General features: G+C 26.2%; 1 protein-coding gene across 1 annotated transcript; it reads left to right on the forward strand.

Annotated features, from left to right (window-relative positions):
- Positions 1-11,868: 11,868 nt before the first annotated feature.
- LOC145833101 (interleukin-1 receptor accessory protein-like 1) lies at positions 11,869-23,402 on the forward strand. The gene is made up of 15 exons (XM_082940304.1): positions 11,869-11,966; positions 12,200-12,315; positions 13,850-13,948; positions 16,937-17,099; positions 17,896-18,053; positions 18,257-18,356; positions 18,713-18,855; positions 19,075-19,172; positions 19,401-19,499; positions 19,931-20,166; positions 20,435-20,590; positions 20,856-20,962; positions 21,316-21,438; positions 22,069-22,177; positions 22,581-23,402. Exons 1-15 carry the CDS (start codon positions 11,921-11,923, stop codon positions 22,661-22,663), a joined length of 1,836 nt encoding a protein of 611 aa, XP_082796430.1. The 5' UTR covers positions 11,869-11,920; the 3' UTR covers positions 22,664-23,402.
- The last annotated feature ends 362 nt before the right edge of the window (positions 23,403-23,764 follow it).

Consider the following 23,764-nt stretch of genomic DNA (forward strand, 5'->3'; position numbering starts at 1 on the left):
CAGGTTTTTCCAGGTTATTTTTGCCTAAATTGTCCAGTTCCAGGTTATTCCAGGTTTCCAGGTATAGTGGCAACCCTGTTTATAATCAAATTGAAAAGTATTTCAAAAAACAGTGTAAAATTAAGTGCAGGAGCACAAATATAGAAAACCAATATAATATGACAAAGTGTTAGTAGCCTCCTAAAACAGATCAAACTTATTTTTAGTCTGGAACTATTTAAAAATCATCAAAGTAAATTGTATATATAAAAATATAACAACTAGTCCAACACTAAGCAAAATTAAATCTATTGTTTTAATCAATATTTTCCAATCACCATATAAAACAACAAACCGAACAAAACAGTTGCAAATGTTTCAAAATGACATTAAAAAATCAAGAAGTGATTTTTGTAATTATTTTGAAAATAATTTAAGGGCATGGGGCATATAATCATAAAACACTTTTTTTCACAATTTGATCTTATTTTATATATTTTTACTAAGCTACAAAATGCTTTTTACAGCTTTTAAAAATTCAAAATAATTTTTGAGATATAGCCAGTCAAAGTAAGAGGCAAAAATAGGTTCCTTACAGGAGTTGCAGACTAAAACTGCAAAAATAGATTATTTCACTAAAAATTTATCTTCTCCTCTGTTTTTGAGATTAGGTATTTTAAAAGTCTGGGCCAGAGAGAACCTTGTATACACTAAACACATTTAACTTTGATTATAAAAACTAAAATGTGCAACATTGTATCTACAGGTAGAATTTAAAAAACAAATTTACCACTTATGTATCAAAACAGATCCTTTCTATTTTTTTTATAAAAATATCCTTTAAAGATTATCCTTTTGAAACAGTTAGTATTTTATAATCTTAAACTAATATATTTACCAAAAATTCAACTTCACAAACTTCATACAAATTTTGTCTTAAATATAAGTCCATTAGCAACCAGAGAAAAAGCACATTTTCAATTTATAACTTAAAATTTATTAGAAAAAGAAAAAGAAAACATGTGAGGCTCACAACTAAGGTCAATGGATTGGTGTGCAGAAGGACCTTTCAGTCATGGGCTGCGCACCATTTGCTTGTGACTAATACTTTGAGCTAAATTTAAAACCAATAATAATAAGTAAAAAATAACCAAAAAACTTAACAACTATTTATACATAAAATAAAAAAAATGGAAAGCACTTTTTTTAACCTATTACTGCCAATATTGACCGTGGAAACTATAGTCTACCATGGGCTCCGCCCACACTGTCTTCTACCCTAAATTTTGATTTTTACATCATTTAAATTTTACTTTTCCCTTTCTACAAGAGCAACCAAAAAAATGCAATAAATAACTTAAAAATAAATAAAAGGAAAGAATTAGTAAATTCACTACAATAAAATGTTTAGTATAATCATAATACTTAAGAGCACCATGTATTTCAAATATTGTCTAGAAAAATTTTCTATATGTATGTAGGTAAAAATTTTAAATATTTGCTTAACTGTTTTATTGATTTGTAAACTTGTTTTATTGAATAAAACAATTAACATGTCCAACCAGCATAAAGTTTGTTATAATTTAAGTAAATTAAATGAAAAACGTAAAAAAATGTCTAAGTGCAAAAAAGAGTTAAAAAATTTGCTATGTTTACTTATAGAACAATATTCTGGAAATTTTAGTTTGAAGTTTATAAAGTTAATTTTTAAGATATAATATGTATAAAATGAAATGATAAAATACTTTCTATCAAAAGGAATAGACATTTTTTTAACTAATATACTATGAATTGAGCTGTTTGATTTTTTCTATATGGTGAATAAATATCAGTCTCAAACTCTACTCCTTATTTTATTCAAACAATGAAATTATTTTAATTATCTTAAACTAACAAACAAGATTATTATCAATTTAACCTTTTTAGTGACAGTTTTTAATAAGATTTCTAAATATTTTTTAAGGAAAGAACTGATTGTAATAATTTTACTTTTATCATTCAACAAGCTTAAAGCTAAAATTTAAGTTAATTTAAAACTTATTTTGACAAAAAATTTCATTTTCATACATTAATTTCAGTTTACTAATTATTTATGTTGTTTTACTCTTTATTAAAGGTTACTTTAGAGCAAGAAGCTATTACTAGATGAGCTAAATGTTTGAGTCACCAGAATTTAAAAACTTTAAAGCTTTTAAAAAAGGGGGTTTTATTTATTCTAAAAGCAATTTTTTTATCAAAACGGCAATATTTTTTTCCATAAGCTTATAGTGTAAAATCACTTATCGCAATTATTTAAGGGCTAAAAGCTAATTTATTACCACCTTCCAAAAAAGCAATTTTTTTACTAAGATTTATAGCTTTATAGCTACTTATGGTAACTGTGCTCCTACCGAATAACATTTCATGTATTTGTTTTCATAAAACTTATTTTTTGTTTGTTTTGAAATGGTGTTTGTTACAACTGTTGTAGTAAAAAGGCTTTTTTTTTAGAAACAGTATATAAGTCAATACTTTTATGGATTAGAAAATACAATGTAGTAGATTAGTTAAGGAAGGTTTAAATAAAAAATAAGGATTTATTAAAAGGTTTAGCAAAATCAATTTTAAACTGGTTTAAATTATGCTTTTTTAATTTAAAACTAATCAGAAATAAAGTTTTTAAAGGTAAGCCGAAAAAAAAACGAGTTCTGTTGAAATTTGTATTTATGTTAATACAATACTTAGAAAAATAGTTATATTTAAAATTAAAAAATAATCATTAAGCTTAATATAAATTTTGAGCTGAAGTATTTTAAACTTTTATATTAATAAAAAATGATTAATATAATGTTAAAAGCGTTTTTTTTGAAATCAATTAACAACGTATGGTTTGATCATGAGTCACTTCACTTTCGCACTAAACTTTAGTAAATAAATAACATATTTGTGTAATGTCTGTTGGTTTATGTCTAAAGTTATGTGCGTAAATTTAAAAATATAACGTTGTTGTTTAATTTCCTGTGTTTAATTGTTTGTTAGGAATTATGCAGTTATTTTTTTGAACAGATTTGCTTAATTAAACAGTTATTTAAACGGAAAAAGTTTTTTAACCAAAGTAATTTTAAACGCGAATGACTTTTTTCTTTTTTTTTGTGCTGAGTCGACTTTTTTTTGTTGTATTTTTCAAATACGCTGAGAAATATTTTGTTTAATTGATGTTTTTTTTAACTAGTTCCAGAACTTAAAACTTAGAAGTTTTAAAATTTAAGTATTTTATTTAGTTTTCAATGGTTTAGTAAAAAGTTTAAAAGATTTTTCTCAGTGTTTTCTATTTGTTGTTTTTCTGTTCGAAACATATTATTTTACATACAAATTAAGTAGTTTAATATACTGTAGTATACAAAATCAAATTAATAAAAGCTTTTGTGTTATTTTACTAAAGTTTAATTTATAATCTTTATAGACAAGATTTGGAGCTATTTACTTTTGATAATAGGAAAAGTCTGTGCAGTTTTATTTTATTACTAATAAACTTTAAACTTTTGTTGAATTAAACATTTATGCAGTAAAGTGAAATTTGTTTATTCATGCAAAATAATTAAATATATAATTTTCCACGAAAAGAAATTAATATTAAAGAGCTACGTAACCAGAATTGAACAACTATGTTTATTTTAAATTGTTGAAGTCTAAAAATGTTATTTTAGTGTTTTTGTCTACACAGTTAATAAATAAAGTGTTCTTACCGCAAAAAACTAGAAATATTGCTTCGAATACTTAGTATAAATGTTCTACGCATGATAAAATATTTTTTAATTATATCAATTTTGAGAATTATGTTTTTAAACAGTAAAATTTACATTTAACTTAGACATCAAAAGTTTTTTGGTACAGTATTACTAAATTAAGATAATTTTTATCATATGTTGCATTTACAGTAACTAATTTTAAACTTCTAATTATAAATTCATCAACAGCTTAATTTGCAATAATCTATAATATAAAAACAGAAGTACCTATATATTAAAAGTTTACTTATAATGAATACTTTTGCATAGCTTTACATTAAAGGGCTTTTCATTTTTTAGTTACTTTAAACAAAACTAAAATAATTTTTGAAACAAACAATTAGTTTAGAATTCTAAAATCAAGCATTTATTGCTTATGAACAAAGTTATTTGAACTTTTACTGTCTTTTACCAAATAAATGATACATTTTGATTTAGAGTAAAAAAACTAACAACTTCATAAAACGTGCTTTATCAAAAGTTTTAAGTTAACTTAATTTAAACGTATATTTATTATGTTAAAACTGGTATACTATCAAAATCCACCCGCGTTCAAAATCCACTCAATATTTTTTTACATCTTCTTTTTTTACTAACTTATTTTATATATTTTTTGATTTTTTTTACTGTCATTGTTACCTACTGAGTGGATTTTGAACGTGTCCCGTAAAAAATTTATACGTAAGAAAAAAAAACCGGTTATTTTAACAAAAGGGAGGCAAAACTTGCAAGTTAGTTTTAGCAAATTCGTAATAATAACTTGTATTATACTGATAAAAAAAGCAAGGTTTTCAAAAAAAAAATCAAATAGAGTTCTTTAATAATACATTTTAAATCTAAGTGTGGTCAGTAAATATTGGAAAAAATATATATTCAAAATTTTTTTTTTGAGTTTAGTTGTTAAAAAATAACTAATGGAAATTTGGTGAAGTGAATTGGTGTTGTGACTAAAACAGTTTTTTTTTTATCTAAAATTAAATGATACCTACAACTTTATGAGTGGCTAGACTTTTAATTAATTTAATCTGTATTTTATTTATTCATAATTGGCAGGTTACCTAATTGTTATAACTCATTAAATAAACTTTTAGTAAATTGTTGTTTAAAAATACACTTTTACATATAAGACTTTAACTTTTTATTGATGAAAATAAGTTTTTTTTTAATTAGTACTTAATTGTCGAAGTTTAGTAATATCATGAAAATGCAGTTGGTATATTAATTGATTAGAAAGTTTAGGCTACTATAAAATTTAAACCAATTTTTAATACTATATATCAATAAGCAAAAAATATACTATTACGAAAAGAAATTTTTCATAAATAAAAGTATAAACTTTGGCTTACTTTGTCTAAAACGTTTAAAGCACTATATAAGAATATTAAAACAAAGAAACATTTTTAAATTTAAAATCTTATAACAGTTTTAGCCTTAAAACAATAAATCTTATTAAAAAATGAACCTGAAAGTATTTCTGGTATTTTCACTATGTATTTTAGTTTCCATTGTCTCAGTAAAAGGCTACTCCAAAAATCAATACAAGAAACAGTGTAGTTCGAAACCATCTTACAAATTTAATTTTAATTGTTTCGCATCTTGGTTGCTCCGTTTGAAACTGTGCGAAATGGTTGCTGAGAAGACTTACTTTACAGAAGAGTGCGAAATTCAGCGCTACAAATTCACAGAGTACCACATCCGCATGTATGAAAGTTTTTGCGATGCCAACAGAAAAGTTGCAGAATCGCTGGTGCTCGTATGGCAAAAAAATTTGAATTCTTCATCTATTGAAGAATTTGAAGAGTTCTCAAAAAAGCACTTTTCTAACAGAAACGATGTGATGGTCAAATCGTTTATCGATGAGTTTATTCGAACGTACACGATAAAAAAAGCCGAACCGCAAATAGACACGGCTTTCACTCAAACCAACTTTGAGGAGCGGGAAATTTTCTACCGACCTTTCGTAAGGCCTAAAATCTGCGCCATGAGCCGAAACGACTACGACAAAAACCCGTTCACGGCTTCGTGCTTCGACGATGAGGACGATCACGTGATGAACGCGCTGTTCGCAGTCGACTTGATACTCGCAGTCATAGTGGTAACTTTGAACTTCCTCGTGCTTTTCGTCGCAGTGAGAACCAACGAGATGAAGAACATTCCCGGGTATTTCAAAGTCTCGTTGGCGGTCGCCGATTTCATAGTCGGCGCGGTCGTATTGCCGGGCAGCGCGTTTCTCAGCTACAAAAGAGACATTGCGGTTCTTCCGTACGAAAAAAAAGAGGATTTTCTCACCTGCACTTACATGAGCTTCATGGGTTTTTTCACGGTACTCTCCCTTGGCGCGTCGGTACTGACCATGTTCACGGCGAGCATCGACCGCTTCCTGATAGTTTCGATGCCGTATAAGTCGCAGCTTGTCACCAAGAAGAGGTTGCCCTACGTCTTGGCGTCAGTTTGGATATTTGCCGCGTTAATTGCCTTCATCCCGATAGTCAAGCAGAACGTTGAAAGTACTGAGAAGTTTTTGTGCGGGTATGACTTAACGGTCAACAGCCTTATTCTCGGCGTTGACATCACCATGGCGATATTATACGCAATCTTTTTGGGAATTCCCCTGATTTGCATGTGGGCGCTGAACGCGTTCATGTTTCACAAGGTCAGGAGGGACTTCGGCAGGTCGTCGCTGCGCATGATGAAGACAACCCGCAAGGGGTCGTCAATGAGTAGAAACTCGTTCACTACCATCAGCCTCAGGATTCCCAATTTCAGGAGTTTTAGGAAGTCGAGGAAGGTTTCTGATCCGACAGGAGTTTCCTGCTCGACGAGCATACCGTCGCCAACGAGCAGTAAGGCGGAGGTCTTCATGGAGGACATCAAGGAGGAGAGCAGCAACGTGAACCAATCAAACAACATGTGAGTTTTCAAATATTTATCTATAACGTTGTATAACAAAACACATATGTAAATGCATAAGATCATCAGAAACTTTTTGTTTATTTGTTTAAAAACTACTCTAATATTTTTTTTTCAATGTTCTAACTAGTTGCAGCAGTTAGTTTGATGTATTACTGACTAAACATTTTTCACAGGGAAGAGGTAAGATCCCAAGCTAAACTTTGTGTAGAGTCTTCTCCCTTGAACTTGAAGCCGAACAACAATGTGGTGAGCACAAAAGCTTTTGTTATTCAAATATAAAGTCTCATTTCTTGTTTATTAAAAAAGTTAACGCTTCTTAGCGAAACTATATTGATATAAAACTTACAACAGACATCAATTATTTTTTTTTATTGTTTGTGCTATAGCCTATCATTATAGTAGGTATTTCAAGATTCAAAATTTTAAACATTAGGTTAGAACTAGACGAGAAAGCCCATTAAGAGAAAACAAACCACAAAAGAGTAAAGATTTAAAAAGTCATTTTACTAAGACTGTCATTTTGATTGTAGCATCTTTTACTTTCACCCTGTTACCAGTTGTTGCAACCTTGATACTATTCATAGCAATGGAAAAGTTAGTTTACGTTTATCTACTTTTTTTATACTCTTATTTTTTTTTTTACCATAAACTCAAAATTTGTTTACAAATTATAAAAAAAAAGTCATAAAAAAATTTGTATTTTCTTCACTATTTTTGTTCGTGAATGAGTAGTACGAAAACTTGTGGATTTCTAAACTTAGTTTAGTTTTTCACATTAACAAACATTTATTACGTTAAATTTTCAAGGACTACGACCATAGTTGGAAATCAGGAAACATACAACGTAGCGGACGACATGTTTTACACTGCCTTCACCTGGATTGCCGTGAGAATTTTCCTGGCAAACTCCTTCTTCAACTGCATCATCTACAGCTACCGCAACGAAACATTCAGAAAGGCTCTCCGCTACTCGTTCAAGTTCAACAAGCTCGAGAGGAAAAGAAGCTTGAGAAACCTTCATTTCTAACGAGTTTTTTTTTAATATTCGGTTATACATTTCTTCTGTTTTACAAACCTTGGTGGCTACAGCTATGTTTTTTGTTTGATAACTTTAGTTACAAATTCATTTTTTATTCCAACAACTCTCTCCACTTCACACTATACACAATCTAGTACACACCATCTTCTAGTACACACCATCTTCTAGTACACACCATCTTGTTGCACTTTTTTCGCTTAAATATTATTTAATGATCGACTTAATATAAATACTCGTTGTTTTCAAAAAATGTTTGTCTTTTTTGTAATGATATTAGCTATTAGATGCATTTAGTACTTAAGTAGCTAAAAGTTAAAATATTAACGAACTAGTAAAGTATTTTTATTTGACACTTGATCTAAGTTTTATTTCATATTTATTACTTATAAATTTATAAAATGTATCCATTAGATAACGTTAGTCAACGTTTCTGTAACAAACTAGTTAAAGTTAGTTTTAAATAATTGTAAGTTTGTTGTATTTTGTTAAACTTTTAATTTAAAAATATTTAATAAATGTGAGCCAGTTTGAGATTGAAGAATTAAAACTTTACAGATATTTATACTTCTTTAGCTTTAGTAACATGACTTCGACTTTTTATTCAGATAAGACAGTTACTTCAAATAAAACAAAGAAATACATATTTAACTTGAATTTTGTCTTTATTTTTTTTATTTTTCCACGAATGGTTTTAGTTACAATTTAAAAAAAAAATATATATAATCAGCTTGGTGCAAGTGTTAATTAACAAAAAAACTAAAATGCTTAACTTATAATACCTTCTATTTTAATTAGGGTATCCTTAACGATTGAATAAGAAAACACAACTTCTTCTAACGTTTTTGTTTTAAACACTGAGAAATAATTCTTTTTTTTTAAAGAAGTTGTAAAACTAACACCAAGAAACTAAAGTTAGATTTGTGTTGATTAGTCAGTTTTATGAGAACTAATTCAAAAATATATATTTCCTAGCAGTTTAAAGTAAAATTAAGCATGGTTTAGAATAAAGGTATTTAGTTTAAAGAATACTGTTGTTTAGCTTTAAAAAATATATATTTATAAATTTATAAAAAAAATTAATAGTATATTCAATTTAGATTTATGGAACAAAAAGCGCCTATTTGAGGCAAATTTTAAAAGTTTCAACAATTTATTTAAAAGTTAGTAAAACTGATAATGACACTGTATTACTTAATTAAAAACTAAGGAAAATAATATAATAAAATATAAAATATTATTACTGTTTTTTAACTTTTAAGCTGCACAAAACTAGATTTTATTTAATACTAACTTTATACAAATATTTAAAACTTAATATTTAACTAATTTTTGCATTCAAGCTAAAAATTAATAGTTTAATCCAAATAGGGTGTATTCTGATATATGATAAAATATTTTAGACTTCTATGATTTTAAAAAATTATGAAAAATATAAAGAACTTTAGTTTATGTATAGTACACTACAGTGATAATTTTACAATATAAGTATTATCTTATTGAATATGTTTTAAGAGCTACCTTTAATGGTATTTTATACGTTCTATATGAAAAATATTACTTATTTAATGATAAAAATTAAGTTAGATTTGCTAATAACAATAACTCACTTATTTTGCTAATTCTTATAAAATTTCTAAAAATAAAATTTATTGTAAAGAACCTACAGATGTATGCCTAATAAATGTGTTTTAAAAACAATAATATAAATGTCTAGAAAGTATCTTTAGTAACAGTGTAAAATATTTTACGTTTGAAAAAATATTTCACAACAAAACTTAAAGTCATAATCAAAAAAGCATCAGCGGTTTCTCTCAACTATGCCTGTCTGATCAGTCCTAAAAAGGACGAACCCGGTCGAAAGTTGTTTCGGATGCCGTTTTTGTTGTTGGTATTGCGGTAATGTTCATTGTTTTTTATCGATAGCGAAAAATATCTCAACATTGTTGATGATGGCCGAAATAAATACTGGTTATTTGTTATCACAAAGCATTTTACTATTATAACTATAAATTTTTATTCTTTTACTTATAATACTTTGTATATAATCAAACTATGCTACAAATTAAAAATATTTATTTTGTACTTAATTAAAATTTTAATTTAAAAAAGCTGTGCCCATACATTTTAGCTTCAACTTGTACCATAACTTATTCTATTAATGTACACACTTGCTTGGGGTTTAAAATCCTAAAATCCTAAAATTCATAAAAACTAAAATGTTTCTTTAGAATTACAGGAACTTATTGATTGTGTTAGATTTTGTTGAGTGATTATTTAAACTAAAGTGATAAATGATTAAAGTAAGTATAACTAGAGCCTTATAATCAAATTTATCAAAATTACTGATCTTTAAGTTCAAATTCTAAAGCTTAAATTCTATAATATTCATACATTACCACTTTTAAAAGTTTCGCAAGTCAAAAATTATAAAAATCTCTACTAACAGGAGTTCTATGCATGTATTTTAGTTCACAAACTTAAGTATAAAAAAGCTTTAAAAATTGTAAAGACTAAAAATTTTATAAATACTAAATTTTAATACGAAATTATAGAAATTGTAAGTAAATTTTTCGAATTGCCACTCTTTTTTTCATAAATTTTTCCAGGTTTTCCAAATTTGTTTCAGGTTTTCTAAATTTCTTCAAGGTTTTTCCGATTTTCTTCCAGGTTTTTGAAAGGACATACTATTTTATTAATTTTTAGTAGTAAGTTATTATTTAGTAAACAAAAACTGCTGTTCTAAAGATATAAATTACTTAATTAAGAGTTACTGTAAGTATTGTATTTTTTTTTATTATGTTGGTGTCTGTACTAAATTCTTCTAACTAACTTCTAAGATGGTTGTTCAAAAACCGTTATGTTGGTTTAAAACAAATAGCTTAAAAATTTTCTTAGTTTGAACGTGTTATCCTTTATTAATTCTTGTTAAATTCTTTTTTTAAACGATTATTTTTTTTAAACTTTACGATAACAATATAAATAGTAACAAAGGTAATTCTGGAACTACATCTGGAAAGTCTTAAATAGGATTAACTAAATAAAAATAATATAATTTATCAAGATTTCTAAAGACTTAATGTAAAACATCACTTTTCTATATATTATTTATATGTTTCTTTTAAAAATCGCAAACAAATATCAAAGTACAGCTAACTTTAATTGTAGCAACAAAATTCTAATGGAAGACTTGCAAATATTACAAAGCAAGTTGGAATAAAATATTTAAATAGTTTATAAAACAATTTTGAAAAATTGACACCGACGATTTGTTTTGTTTATAACCTAGAAACTTTTAAAATACCTCTTTTTTGTTTTTAAAAACTTTAAATTTGACTAGTTTTACGACATACGTTAATTAAAATAATATAGTAAGTGTGTGTAAAACTGTAAAGTCTAAAGTTTAGAATCTAAGTCTTAATTGTAGTAGACATCACGTTTACAGAGAATACGTTTTAAGTCAAATAAATGTTGTGTTAAGTGACAACTTATATACATACATAATATTTTTTATACATAATGAATTATATAGTCATTTTTCTTAACTAAAAAAGATTGCTTAATTTACTGAAATGTAAAGAGCTTATTTAAATAGCAACATTATTATGTGCAGTTTACAATTTTATTTTATTTGAAGAGGTCGCAATTTTTTTATCACTGAAACCTGGTTGTAAATAAAATTTTTTTTTGCACATCTCTATTTACATAATGAATTAAAATTCAATTGGTAAGCTTTGATTTCAATAACAAAAATGTAAAACTTAAGCTGTCCAGTTATTTAAGTTGCCCCCTTCTACCCGTTTGCTATTTTTTGTTCACTAAGATGTTAATCTTGCCAAAAGACGAAACTCACCCAAAAAAGCACTAATTTTTACAAATCTTTACATATAACATGCACATTTTTTAAAACTTTCCTAAAAGATATTAATGAAACTCTCAATTTTTTTAAATATAAATATTTTCTACCACTCTATAGAAATAAAAGAAAAACTTTTAATACTTTTTTGATCACAAAATTTAGGATAATTCTAGCAAGTAAAAAAAAAATCATTATGAAATACTAACTGCCTAAAGATGAAAGTTAACCTTTGTTTACTAAGTTGAAATAGAAAGCTGTTTCCTTACTAAACTAGACAGGGACTTTTTTTGAAAAAAAAAACTTCCCTGCAAGCTATAGCATTTTCGTAGCAAAAAAGTTGTAAATATTTGACATGGGTGCAGAACTATGATCCTTTCGCATGTTTCAGTAATTATTTTTCTATCTTGTTTAGGTATGTTCAATATACTTTATGTTATAAAAAAATTATCTTTTTAATAAGTGCCTTTTATTTTTATTACTAAACAGATTTCTTTATCTTTAAACAACAACAAAAAAAAGCTTTAACCTCCAAAATATTAGCCACTGAACTTAATAATTGAAGACATAGAAAATTTGAAATATTTCAAAATGTTTACTTTGAATATAGTTCATAAGATTTTTAAATTGTTATTATCCTTTCAACAGCTTTCACTGAATCTTGTTTACTTGAATCTAATCAAAATATCTCTATCTACACCGAATGGCCTTTTGAATTGAAATGTGAAAAGTACTTGTCTCAATTTTCTAACTTTACTGATGAAGTAAGTAGTTGTTAAAATTGATTTTGTGATATGGAAAACTGTTAGTTTATAAATTTAAAGAATTGTTATTCTAGTGAACAACTTATATTTATTACGTTTTGTTCCTAATGTTTAAAGAAAAAATTATATATTAATACAATAATATACTTGTTTGAATTAAGTAATTTAGGGTAGTTATCATTTCTTATTAAATTTTCTTTTCTTTTATTTTTTTACTTTAAGTTTTTAATTTAGTTTATTATTATATTATTTAATTTAAATTTTTAATTATAATTATACAAAATTTCTAAACATCTTTAGTATTTAAACTATTTAAAACTAAAATAAAAGTTAAGTACAAATTTTATTTGGTTAATTTCTTTCTTTTTTGATAATCTAAAATAGACAGTTTTTAAACCTGCCACTTAAAGTTTGATAACCCTGACTTTAGTACAAAATTTTTGTTTAATTTAAAGCTTTTTCTTGATAAAATTTAGTTAAAATAGTAAATTTCAAATGCTTGGAGACATTTTGTGACTTACTTTGCTACTGGTTTACATTTTTATATACTGTAATTCACAACAAAGAAACAATGTTTTACTGATAAGGAAATTATATGAATCATTAATATTTCAACACAAAACTTGACATATGTTACACCTGTAAATAAAATTGATATTTTTCTAGTATTGTATTAAATAATATGGTAAAAACTGCTTTTATAATTTAATGAAAATCGCTAAATTTTGCAAAAGTAAAAAAAAAAGTAAAAATACAAAAATTGTCATTCTCAAGGTTGCCACACATTTGGGATAAATCATGATGTTTTTAAGTTTTTGAAAATCTCAGGGTGACTCAGAACAGCCCAGGATATTTTGAATTTATTTTAAACTCAGGATGACTCATGATAGCTTTGTTATTTTTTATGAAAACTCAGAACAGTTTTAGATTATTTTTAATAATCTCAGGACTGACAATTTTCTAGACATTAATGAATTTAGTTGATTAAGTTTCAATATTAAGTTTTATTATAACCAATTTTATTAAGGAATTTAATAAAATTTAAATTTTTAATTTATTTTTGAAATTTTAAAATAACTTATTTTAGATTAAATAAACTCAAGATGACTCAGAACAGTTTAAGGCCACTCATTGCATTTTTTGATCATTCAAGCCAGCTTTTTTGACTCAAAGAATGGTAACCTTTTTGTTATTAGAAATAGATTAAACTAACCGCAAGTTCTAATCACATCACAATTATCTTCAAAGCAAATTTAACTAACTGACTGAGACCCAGGTTTTGTTTTCATTAAAACTGTCAGTCAAAGGAACCATTTTATATTGCAATTTATTTAATTTTTGAATAACATTAAAAATACTTATTTTTTTCTACTTCCAGTTGTTGGCTTACTATAGCCTAATGAAATTAGTTTATATTTTCTTTTGTTATTAGTAACATATTACAAAGTATATTTAGGTGTGCTATATGACAAATGTATCTTATATAAATAAATACAGTTTATATACCTATCTAATACAGACTAATAAATTTTAGTGCAAAATTTTTACTGGAAGCAAAAATTTTACAAGTCATGTTATTTTGAACAAGAACATAGGCGATGCCAACAAAACTTTCCAATACAAACTAGTTTCTGTAAGTAAAGTTCTTTTTAATTTCTGTAAAAGAAAAGAAAACTAATATTAAATTTGTGTTAATGATAACTTTCTTTTCAATTTGAAGTTTTTTTCTACAATCTATTTTAGTTAAAGTACTTTAAACAACTAAATCAATTTATTGTTCTATTTTAAAGTTGAGTTTTTCTTTTTTTGTTTTGTGTTTTTTACTACAGTTATCAGATAATTTTTTTTTTAATTATTTTTTCAATAGTTTTTGGAACTAAAAATGTATACATTCCATAGTTGACTACTATTTATCTATTTTTTTTCTAAATATTTTGAGAATGTTGTACAAACAAAGTTAAATATTTAAATTACATTTGGTTTATATTGTTTTGTTTAATATAAAAATTAATTATTCAATAGTATTGTTTTTGTGTTATAAAATTATTGTTCTATCCTTAATTCTTTTATAATTTTAAGTTTTATTTTAGGTTATAAAAGTTATCTTTATCAGCACACATTTTTTAATTAGCTGTTTGAATAATTAAACATATACAGACGCTTTTTATCTGGTAATGTATTTGTCAGACTCTTAAAAACATGATAGTAGTTTATAGAATAAAAAGTCTATAAAATTTTTCTAGTATCATTTAAATATGTTGAAGCGCAATGCAAGTCTTTGTTTTTCTAGGGCATACAAAGGTTGCCACATAGTAAAGCTATTCAGGCTGACTTGGGCTAGTTCGAATTTATAAAAAAAATCTCAGGCTAACTTGGCATAGTTTAACCTGTTAAAAATAGGCTAGTTTTTTTTACAGTTTATTTGAGATTAAGTTGGTTAAGTTTTAATTCATTTTAATTTAAAATTAACTTATTTAAATTTTTATGCTAAATTTTAGGCAAATCTTTTCTCCTTGTTAAAAGCTTTAATTTTGTATAGAACTTTAGACTTGTATTTGGGTTCTTAATTTAAAATTTAAACAGACAGTTTAAATTTAAATAATACATTTATTTGCTACATAGTTTAGAAGCATTTTATTGTTAATCTACCATATCATCTAAGATCTGTTCATTGTGATTAGTAGAGTTTAATATATAAAATGTGATGTAGTGCAGGGAACAGTGTATGTTTTAATAAACTTTAAGTTCAAAATCTTACTTTGTTATCTTATTTAAAACTATACTCACGGTTACCTCTTCCCTATAAATCCCTATAAACTTGCAATATTCTAAAAAGTCCTTATAATTCCCAGTTAAAAGTTGAAAAATATGTGAAAATCCCTATAAATTACGTTTTTTTGCTTGGTGATTGAAATTTGAAAGCAAAATCAGCAAACCTGGGTGGTGAAAAAATCTGTAAAATATTTAATATTTTTTTAAAATCAAAAACTTCAAAATCTCAGTACAAAACTGGGACTCTATGGCACCATCTAGCTGATAACAGTTTTCCTTTCATATTAAACACAGTTTATCTAAAGTCTGCTAATTAAACTAAGTAAGAGCACAAAAACACTTGAAGTCTTTAAGTTTCTTATTAATATTGTGCTTATAAACGGTTAATGTCATATTTTACTTTATTTTCGTTAAGAGTATGCTTGCAATGTTTAAAATTCATTGTTTTTTTTTTTGACAATTTCCCTATGAATTTGCTATAATTTCTGGATTTCAAACAATATATTTTTGGAATTTTAGTGGGAACCCTGTATACTGAAACATAGTTTTTAATTAACATGTTCAAAGTTATATAACAATGATTTTTTTTTAAAGTTTATATCATAATTTTAATTTAATCAAGATCTTTTTTGTTTTATGTCTATATTTTAATAAAAATTTTTATCAAACAATACATTTGAAAGCTTGATTCTACTCCAGGCTGTATGATATTCACCTTCATTCTATAATTGGGGTTGGCAGATATTTAGTGAGGCCCTAGTTTAAAAATAAAAATGTTTGCTGGCAGTAGTTTCATTTTTTGATGTTTATAAAAAACCCTATAATATCTACTGGAAGTATCAAATTTCATGAAATTTGTATCTAAGACTTTTTTTTTCTTCTTATTTCAGACCCCTTGAATATCTAGTCTAAGTTTTAAAAGTTTCAGAACCTTAAAATATCTATAGTAAGTTACACATCTCATTTAAATTTTGCTTAAGATTTGCCTCTACTTTTCATTTCAATAAAATATCTAGTGTAGCTTTTTAAATTTTACATAATTAATTTGGGGTAAAAAAAAGTTTTTATTTAAACATCTTTTATGTTATTGAAAAATAAATCGGTACAGTAAATTTAAAATTTATGTGTGCAAAGTATTTAAAAAAATGAAAATTGAGTTATGAAGTGATCTAAAATAATATTTTACACAAAACAATGGTAGGCGACGTCACCCCATGACCTGATCTGGCTTGCCAATACTTACAAAGTTTAAGTGAAATGCAACCAGAGAAATGTAAAACTGCGGCCCACAAGTGTGTAAATTTGGCCTGCTCAACCTAATTTTGAAACGTAAGCTACATATTCCAGGAAATTTTAAAAAGTAATTAAAAAATAACTTAGTTACAATTTATGAGAGTTTAAAGTTTTTGCATATTTCATAGTAAATAAAGAGTCAATAAAATTAATACTTTGTTGAAATGATTTTGATAAACAAATATTTTTTTGTAAACTAAATCAAGTTAAAATGCTCTGGCCTTCCAAGGACAAATTTTCACACCTGGTTTCCCAGCTGAAAACGTTTCTCACCCCTGATGTAATGCTAAGTTAATATTTTTTTACTTTTAGTGCAGCTAAGCATAAATAAACTCTATTTAGAATATTTTAGCTATATAATATGTGTAATTTGTATATATGAAATTAATTTCTACCAGTAGTTAACAAGTAGTTTAAGACTAAAGTTTAACGGGTCAGTATATATTTTAAGATAAATATAACATGGAGTTTGTTATGTATTTTAACAAAAAGTGTTTTTAAGCATTTTTGCTATATATAGATTAAATGTAAAACTTTTTTAAACACTTCTTTACAGGCTCTCAACAAGACAAGTTGTGTTTCAGCAAATATTTTTGTACAAGTGCTTGAGTTGCCAACAGCAAAATTGATCCAAGAATCAGAAAACTCTTCTGCAATTGGTCACTTGAATGTAACACCAGTTACATTTGATGGCAATATAAAGTTTAAATGCATTAAAGGTAAAGATTACAGCAATCATTATGATTTTACATTATTGAGTTTGTTTGTTGGTTACCAACAATTGTTTTGACAAATTTTGTGAACTTTTTAATTTACAAAATAAGTGTTGATTTTTAAAGATTATTCAGATAATTTTAAAAGCATTGGGGTAGGGGTGGACAATGTCTTGCTTTTTTTATGACAGTAGCCTAAGAATTTCAGAGAAATTCATTTAAGATATATCTGTTTGAATAGACTATTTGAGTCATGTCTTGACTATAATCCGTCATTATAATCAAAATTTCGAAAACTAAGACTTATGTTTAGAATTTTTAAATTAAATTATTAAGCTCTTAAACATATCTTAAAACTTTTCTCAAAACTAATAATTATGTTGACAGTTGTAGCTTTTTACACTTCTTAAATTCGAACATTGGTAAATGATAATCTAATTAACTGTCAAATTCAATTTAGATGATTAGTGAATTTTTTTGTTTGACTTATGCATTAAGGATTTATTTATAAGTTTTCAAATTTAAAATGATTACTAATATTTGATATATAAGGTAATTTAACTTAAAAAGTGTTATACTTAGTTAGCTTAAAATATACAACCATTTATATTTGTTGAAACTTATGTAATAACATATCTTATTGACCAACAAATTAAAAAGCAATAGTTGCTTATGATACTTATCTCGAATAAAATTTAACTTATAAAAAATAAGTATAAAAAGTAAGTAACGTTTTTTTTGTAGGTTTGATTTTTTCTTGTTGGTTACTTTCTTTATTAAAAAACACTTGTAAAAAATACAGATAACTCAAGTTTCTACTACCCTTCGGGTGATTACAAAATAAACTGGTATCATCACGACCTCAATCCTAACATGACAGTCTTAAAACAATGGGATCCTCATAAGTCTCATGGTTTCGATTACATGCACGTTTGGAGCAAAGACCGCAAACAGTATGAGGTAATTTTTTTTTTTAATTTGTTGTTTTGATCACTATATTTTGTACACATTATTTTGAATAGAAAATAAATGCTTTGGCATATTTTAATTAAGCTTGATATCTTGTGTCGAGTTTAAATATGATGACAAAATATGCAAAAATTTTGATGCAATTTTGACAGATTTTGAAAATGATTTAAATCAAATGAGGTTGAATTTTACAGATCACGAAAGCCAATTTTTATGATCAAGGAATTTATTCATGTGTAATCAAATACAATGGAACTAGTCTTGTTGCCTCATATCGACAAATATGTGTTAAACGTTAGTTGAATTGAAAAAAATTAAACACGTTTTTATGAATAAAGTTATACACATGAATAGATCATAAAATATATTTTTGAAGTCTATCACTTTTTCTGCTTTAAACTTTAAATATAAAGATTATATATTTATTTTAAGTTACATTTTGTTAGTTTTACTGTAAACAGTTTACCTTAATAGTTTACAAGGTCAGTGTTTTGAAAAGTCAGTTAAAATGTTTACTGCCGGTATTTTACAATTTTAAAATATATTAGACTATGAAAAGCTTTACAGTCAAGCGTATAAGGTTTAGAGTTAAGCTTTCAGTATATATAGAAACTTTTATTTCCAACGCACAACTCTGATTCTCTTTTCAGAGAAAATCGACCAGATAAACCCGTCTCTGAGCTGCATAAGCCTGGTGGACTTCGATGAGCATGATAGCAGGAATGTGACTTGTGTGGCAAATTTTCCTTCCAGCGTCACTCAATTTGGCGAATTCGGTCTCAAGTGGTTCAAAGTTGGTTTGGTTGATTTGTTACCCAAATATCACCGTATGGATGATAAATTTATTTTTTCATAACTTTCTATTTACACTCAGTGAACAAAATAAACTAAATACTAATAATATCTTAAGTAGAGTTCTACAGTCTTGAATTTAGTTTTTTACTTATTTATTACACTTAACAAGCTACCTTTGTATAATTGTACTGGAGTAAAGTTGGTCTAAATGTTTTAGGAAGTAGAACAAAAAGATGGTAGCTTCAAAAATGAAACTATATGTTATAACGATCATTTTGGAACTTTTTACTCAAAAGAAAGAATTTCTTGCAAAACGTAAGTTTATTCAACATGTTTTTGAGTTAAGTGAAAATAAAAATTATTTAACTATTTTAGTATCATTTTTTTTTTTACAGTTTCACAATTTAAATAGAAATAACTACCCATACTGTTTCCTGGAGCTAGTAAATGTCTAAAAAAGTTTTACAGAATATTAAACCATATACATACTAGTTAAAGCAAGTATAAGAACTGTCTAAACATAGTTCAAACACTTATTTGTAGGGCCGACCTACCGAACAAGCCGAAAACATGCATCTTGCATGTAGGAAGTATTCCAAGGGAACAATCTACATCCAGCATAAAGGCCCACCTTCAATTCATGTATGTTTCTTAAAAGTCCTAGTTTTAAAAAAATGTTGGTTTTAGTTGTTTAAGGTTCTTACTCTAAACTTAATTTGTTTTGTTTAGCTTTAAAACTTTTATTTTTCTAATCAGATAATTTTATAATATACTTTTTACTTAGAAAAACCTAACCATAACTTTTAAAAAAATGTAGTTCTTGGCTTTATAAAAAATATAAAATAATTTAGATATCGTTAATTATAAAAAAAAGTATTGTGAATGTCAAGCTACTTCATTAATACTAAAAAAAAACTTATAATAACATTACTTTAGTGTTTTCGTTTTGTGCTTATAAAAACTATCTAGCATTATCTTCAGTTCAAATAGGGATCAATACAAAAATGTTCTCTCTTTTAATTTATTTATAAATTTTAAAATATCGAAAGTTTACAAATTAGTAAACAACACAGGAACATGAAATCAAGCGATGCGGGCAAGTTGTACGTGGAATTGGAGCACCAGGGAAAGAAGGCCCAGGTCGAGGTCGTCAGACTCTCGTATGAGGGAAACCACCGGATAATGGTGGCGGTTCCGAGCGTGCTGGGTTCCATACTGGTGCTGATGGTGGTGGCAATGGTGGTGAATTACAAGTTCAAGGTTTACATTCTGCTGTTCGTAAGGAGGCACCTGGGAAAACATGATAAAGGTTTAGATAACGTTTTATGGAATTGATGGTTGGTGGTTAATAAAAAATGTTGTTAGTTTAAACGTTCTTCATTCAGTACTTATTAATGTTGTATTTTATTGTAAGTAATTACGAAAAAGTTAAAGAAAAAAACGAACTTTTAAAGTCGTAGCATAATTTATAAAATGTGTTTTTGTTTTAGAAATATACAAATGGATGTATTGCTCGTGATCAATGTTATTGCTGCTTTAAAATATTTTTTTTTTCAATCTACTTAATTTTAATCTAGACGACAAGAAGTACGTGGCGATGCTGTCCTACGTGGTCCCGCCTGCAGATTCCGAGTGCAGAAAAACAATGGTGAAACTGATGCAGTGGACCAAGCAGCTGTTGGAAGATAAAAACTATTCCTACTACGATGAGCACCAGCATATGGAGCTTGGGCGTCAGTTTCAATTGTTATTAAACATTGTTTGAATAAAGTTTTTAGTTTTATGGCAAAGACATTATGTAGCATTTAGTTTTTATAAGCTTGGTTAGTTAGGATGGTTTTAAAATCTTCATGTTCAAATTTTTGTTTCTTGTTTTTGTTATTTTATATTCAAACATAAACTAAGATGTTTTAGCTTATTAATTAAAAAGCTATGCTGTAGTTATTTGAAGTTTTAAAAAAGGTATTTTATAAAATAAGAATTAAAATTCATTACCAGCATGGGCTGAAACCTTCATTAAGAATTTGGAGAAATCTCATCGAATGGTCGTATTTCTCACACCAGAATACATACAAGAAGCTAAATCACGATTTGAAACTTCGCAGGTCTAAAATTGAAGTTAAATTGTTACTTATACTAAAAAAAATATAAAAAAGGTTTTAAGATACTCAAAAAAAACTTTTATAATTATGCATTTTTAAAAAAGTAATTAAATAAATTTTCAGTTGAGATACATTTAAGCAACTTAGTTAGAATTTAGATGAAAAAAAGTTATAAATGTATTTAGCATCAAAATTATACTTAGCTTAATAAGACTTTCTGTAAACTACTGCTTAAGTCTAAAAGTTTTTTACATGTTTTCCTTAACTAGGTTTGTCGTTTATAAAAACACAACAACATAGTTTATTTAAAACTCGCTACTTAATTAAACTAGCCGACACCAGTTGTGTTTTTGCAGGCTCTGGACTACATGCTTGAAAACAAAACAAAGCTGATATTTGTCTGTTTTCCCGGAGTGAGAAAGGTTTTGAGAAAAACGAAAGGATTGAAATTCACCAAAGATCTGGTCAAAGCGGTTGCAGTGAGTTTTCAATACGTGATTGAGTTATACGAAAAATATTGTGTTAAATCTCATGATGTTTACTGATGAAATATTTATTTTTTAAACAGAGCTGTATAAATTATTTAGTTGTTATATACTTAAAATTTTCTAGGTTTATTTATAAAAAGCAAAATAAGTGCAAAATTTAGAACACTTTCAAAATAGATTATTTACATTTTTTAGTTAAAATTTTACATACTTGACTTCTTTTGAAATGTTTTTTTAAACATTCTAGAGTGTATTATAGGTTAAAAGTTCTGCAGATTAAGTCTCTGAATTATACATGAGCTTAGACTTGAGAAAGGCACTTGATTTAATTAAAAGACGGCAGACGTGCATTTTGAATATTATTATCACTCTCTATCTGTTGCATACTGGCTTAAATTTATATGTAAAGCTTGTTTTCACTTATCTTGAAGTATAACAAAGTCTAAAAAAACTCAAAATTATTAATTTTATAGTTGTTTTTTTTGTTTACTCAAAATTTATAGAAAAGTTTTGATATAAAAAGTTTTATATAATATGCAACTGAGTTTTAAAAAATATATATGTAAGGAAGTTTAAAAAATAAAATATATTTAAAAAAAGTTTAAAGTAAATTATATGCAGACAATGCGAAATGTTGATTTCAATGACAATATGTCTGAACAACAATACAAAAAACGTCTTGACTACGCGCTGCCCAATTTGTTTAGAAAAATTGATGCTGTTCCTCAAGGTTGTTATTTTTTATATTTTTATAATCTTACTTTCACATTAGTATAGAATAACAAATATTAATGCCTAAATTAAAATATGCAAAACGTATATAACAATTTTTTGTTTATAACATTTAGCGAATCATTTTATCTTATATGCACAAAATTTAAGTGAAAAGTATTAATGCTACATTTTTAGTAGCAGAAAAAAATTGACTTAAATGTTAAATGTCACACAGTTTTGTTTAAATGCTAAACTTTATACACTATTGTTTAAGTTTTTTAAGATATATTGTTAACATGAAACAAAACATTTTAATTTTCAAACTATCATCTTTTACTTGTAATGAAAATTGTTTTAATTTTGAATTAATATCTATGTCATTAAAGGAAATATATAATTGATTATTAAATTTTATCAAGGTTATGAAAGAGGAGTGAGAAATAATTCTTATTTGAGGCAGTTGAGTGAATCGAGTAACAATGAGCAGGATGCTTGCCTGTAAACTGTCTCAATATTTTCATGATCAAACCTTTTATTCGTTTCGTGTTTGTTTTGAAGCATTTTGAGATTTTTAAAACTTGTACAATCATGTATTCACTATTAATCACAAAGAAAAAAAAATAAATTTGAAAAATATGGTATAAAAGCTCTAAAATATTGTTATGAGTTTTATGAATTAGTTATTAAAAGTAAAAACCAGCAATGTTATCTGTTTTAGTTTCTGTTTTTTTTGGTATGAGTTTAAAGAAACAGCTGTAGTTCTTTGTTTTCAAAATAATAAATTTTCGTTTGTATTTGCTGCCTTTTACTAAAAATTGAAATGAACTTTTTTTTGATATTAGACACGAACAATTTTAACCAATCATTTAGAACTACAACAACATGAATTTAATAGCTGCTTTCATTGATTTTAGTTTTGCACAGCTGTTAAAATTTATTTTGCCATATTTTCTCTTATATAAGCTGTCTGTATAGACGTACTCATTTTAAACTGACTGTTTTATTTTTTGTTGTACAAATTTTTCGCATTTTATGGACTGAATAAAATATTTTACTGAAAATTTTAATTGTAAATTTTATCGTTTTAAAAGATTGTAATTTTTTCAAGACTTAAAATGGAACAAATAACAAAAATTAATCAAACTTGTTTATTTTTGTTTACCATCTTCGAGTAAACAAGGCTTAGTAGCGAGTAAAGGCAATTAACATAAATATTTTATTTACACAGAAGTAAAGAGAAATTGCGTTTATCTTCTGAAAATTTGTTAACTATTAACTCAAGATGAAATCCCAATTAATGGAATTTCATTGTAGTTAGAACTGTTGTTTGTGCTTTCTTTAGTATATAAGTATGTGATATCATAAAGTATCTTTATTACAATTTGTTGTTTAGCTAGAATGTGTTCATATGGAAATTTTCATTGGATATATGATTAGCTTAAAGTTTTTTAAATAGAAGTTTTATTCCTTGAGAAACAGTTATGATAATAAATAAAAGTTTTAAAATTTTTGCTTTTACTAGTAAATTTCTATTTTAATCCACAGATTAAATATTTTTACGAAATGTGTGTATACAAAGTTGCAAAATATTTGTTATTTGCGT

This window comes from Thalia democratica, chromosome 1, assembly GCF_965202585.1.
Source record: "Thalia democratica chromosome 1, ktThaDemo2.hap1.1, whole genome shotgun sequence".
In the NCBI taxonomy this organism is placed as follows: domain Eukaryota; kingdom Metazoa; phylum Chordata; class Thaliacea; order Salpida; family Salpidae; genus Thalia; species Thalia democratica.

Bases quoted from the DNA above. Each gene is read 5' to 3' on its own strand.
- LOC145833101 (XM_082940304.1), top strand. From the start codon at position 11,921: ATGATCCTTTCGCATGTTTCAGTAATTATTTTTCTATCTTGTTTAG. The intron at 18,856-19,074 runs GTTGGTTTGGTT...TAAATGTTTTAG, and splicing joins TCGGTCTCAAGTGGTTCAAA to GAAGTAGAACAAAAAGATGG. The intron at 20,591-20,855 runs GTCAGTTTCAAT...ATTCATTACCAG, and splicing joins CCAGCATATGGAGCTTGGGC to CATGGGCTGAAACCTTCATT.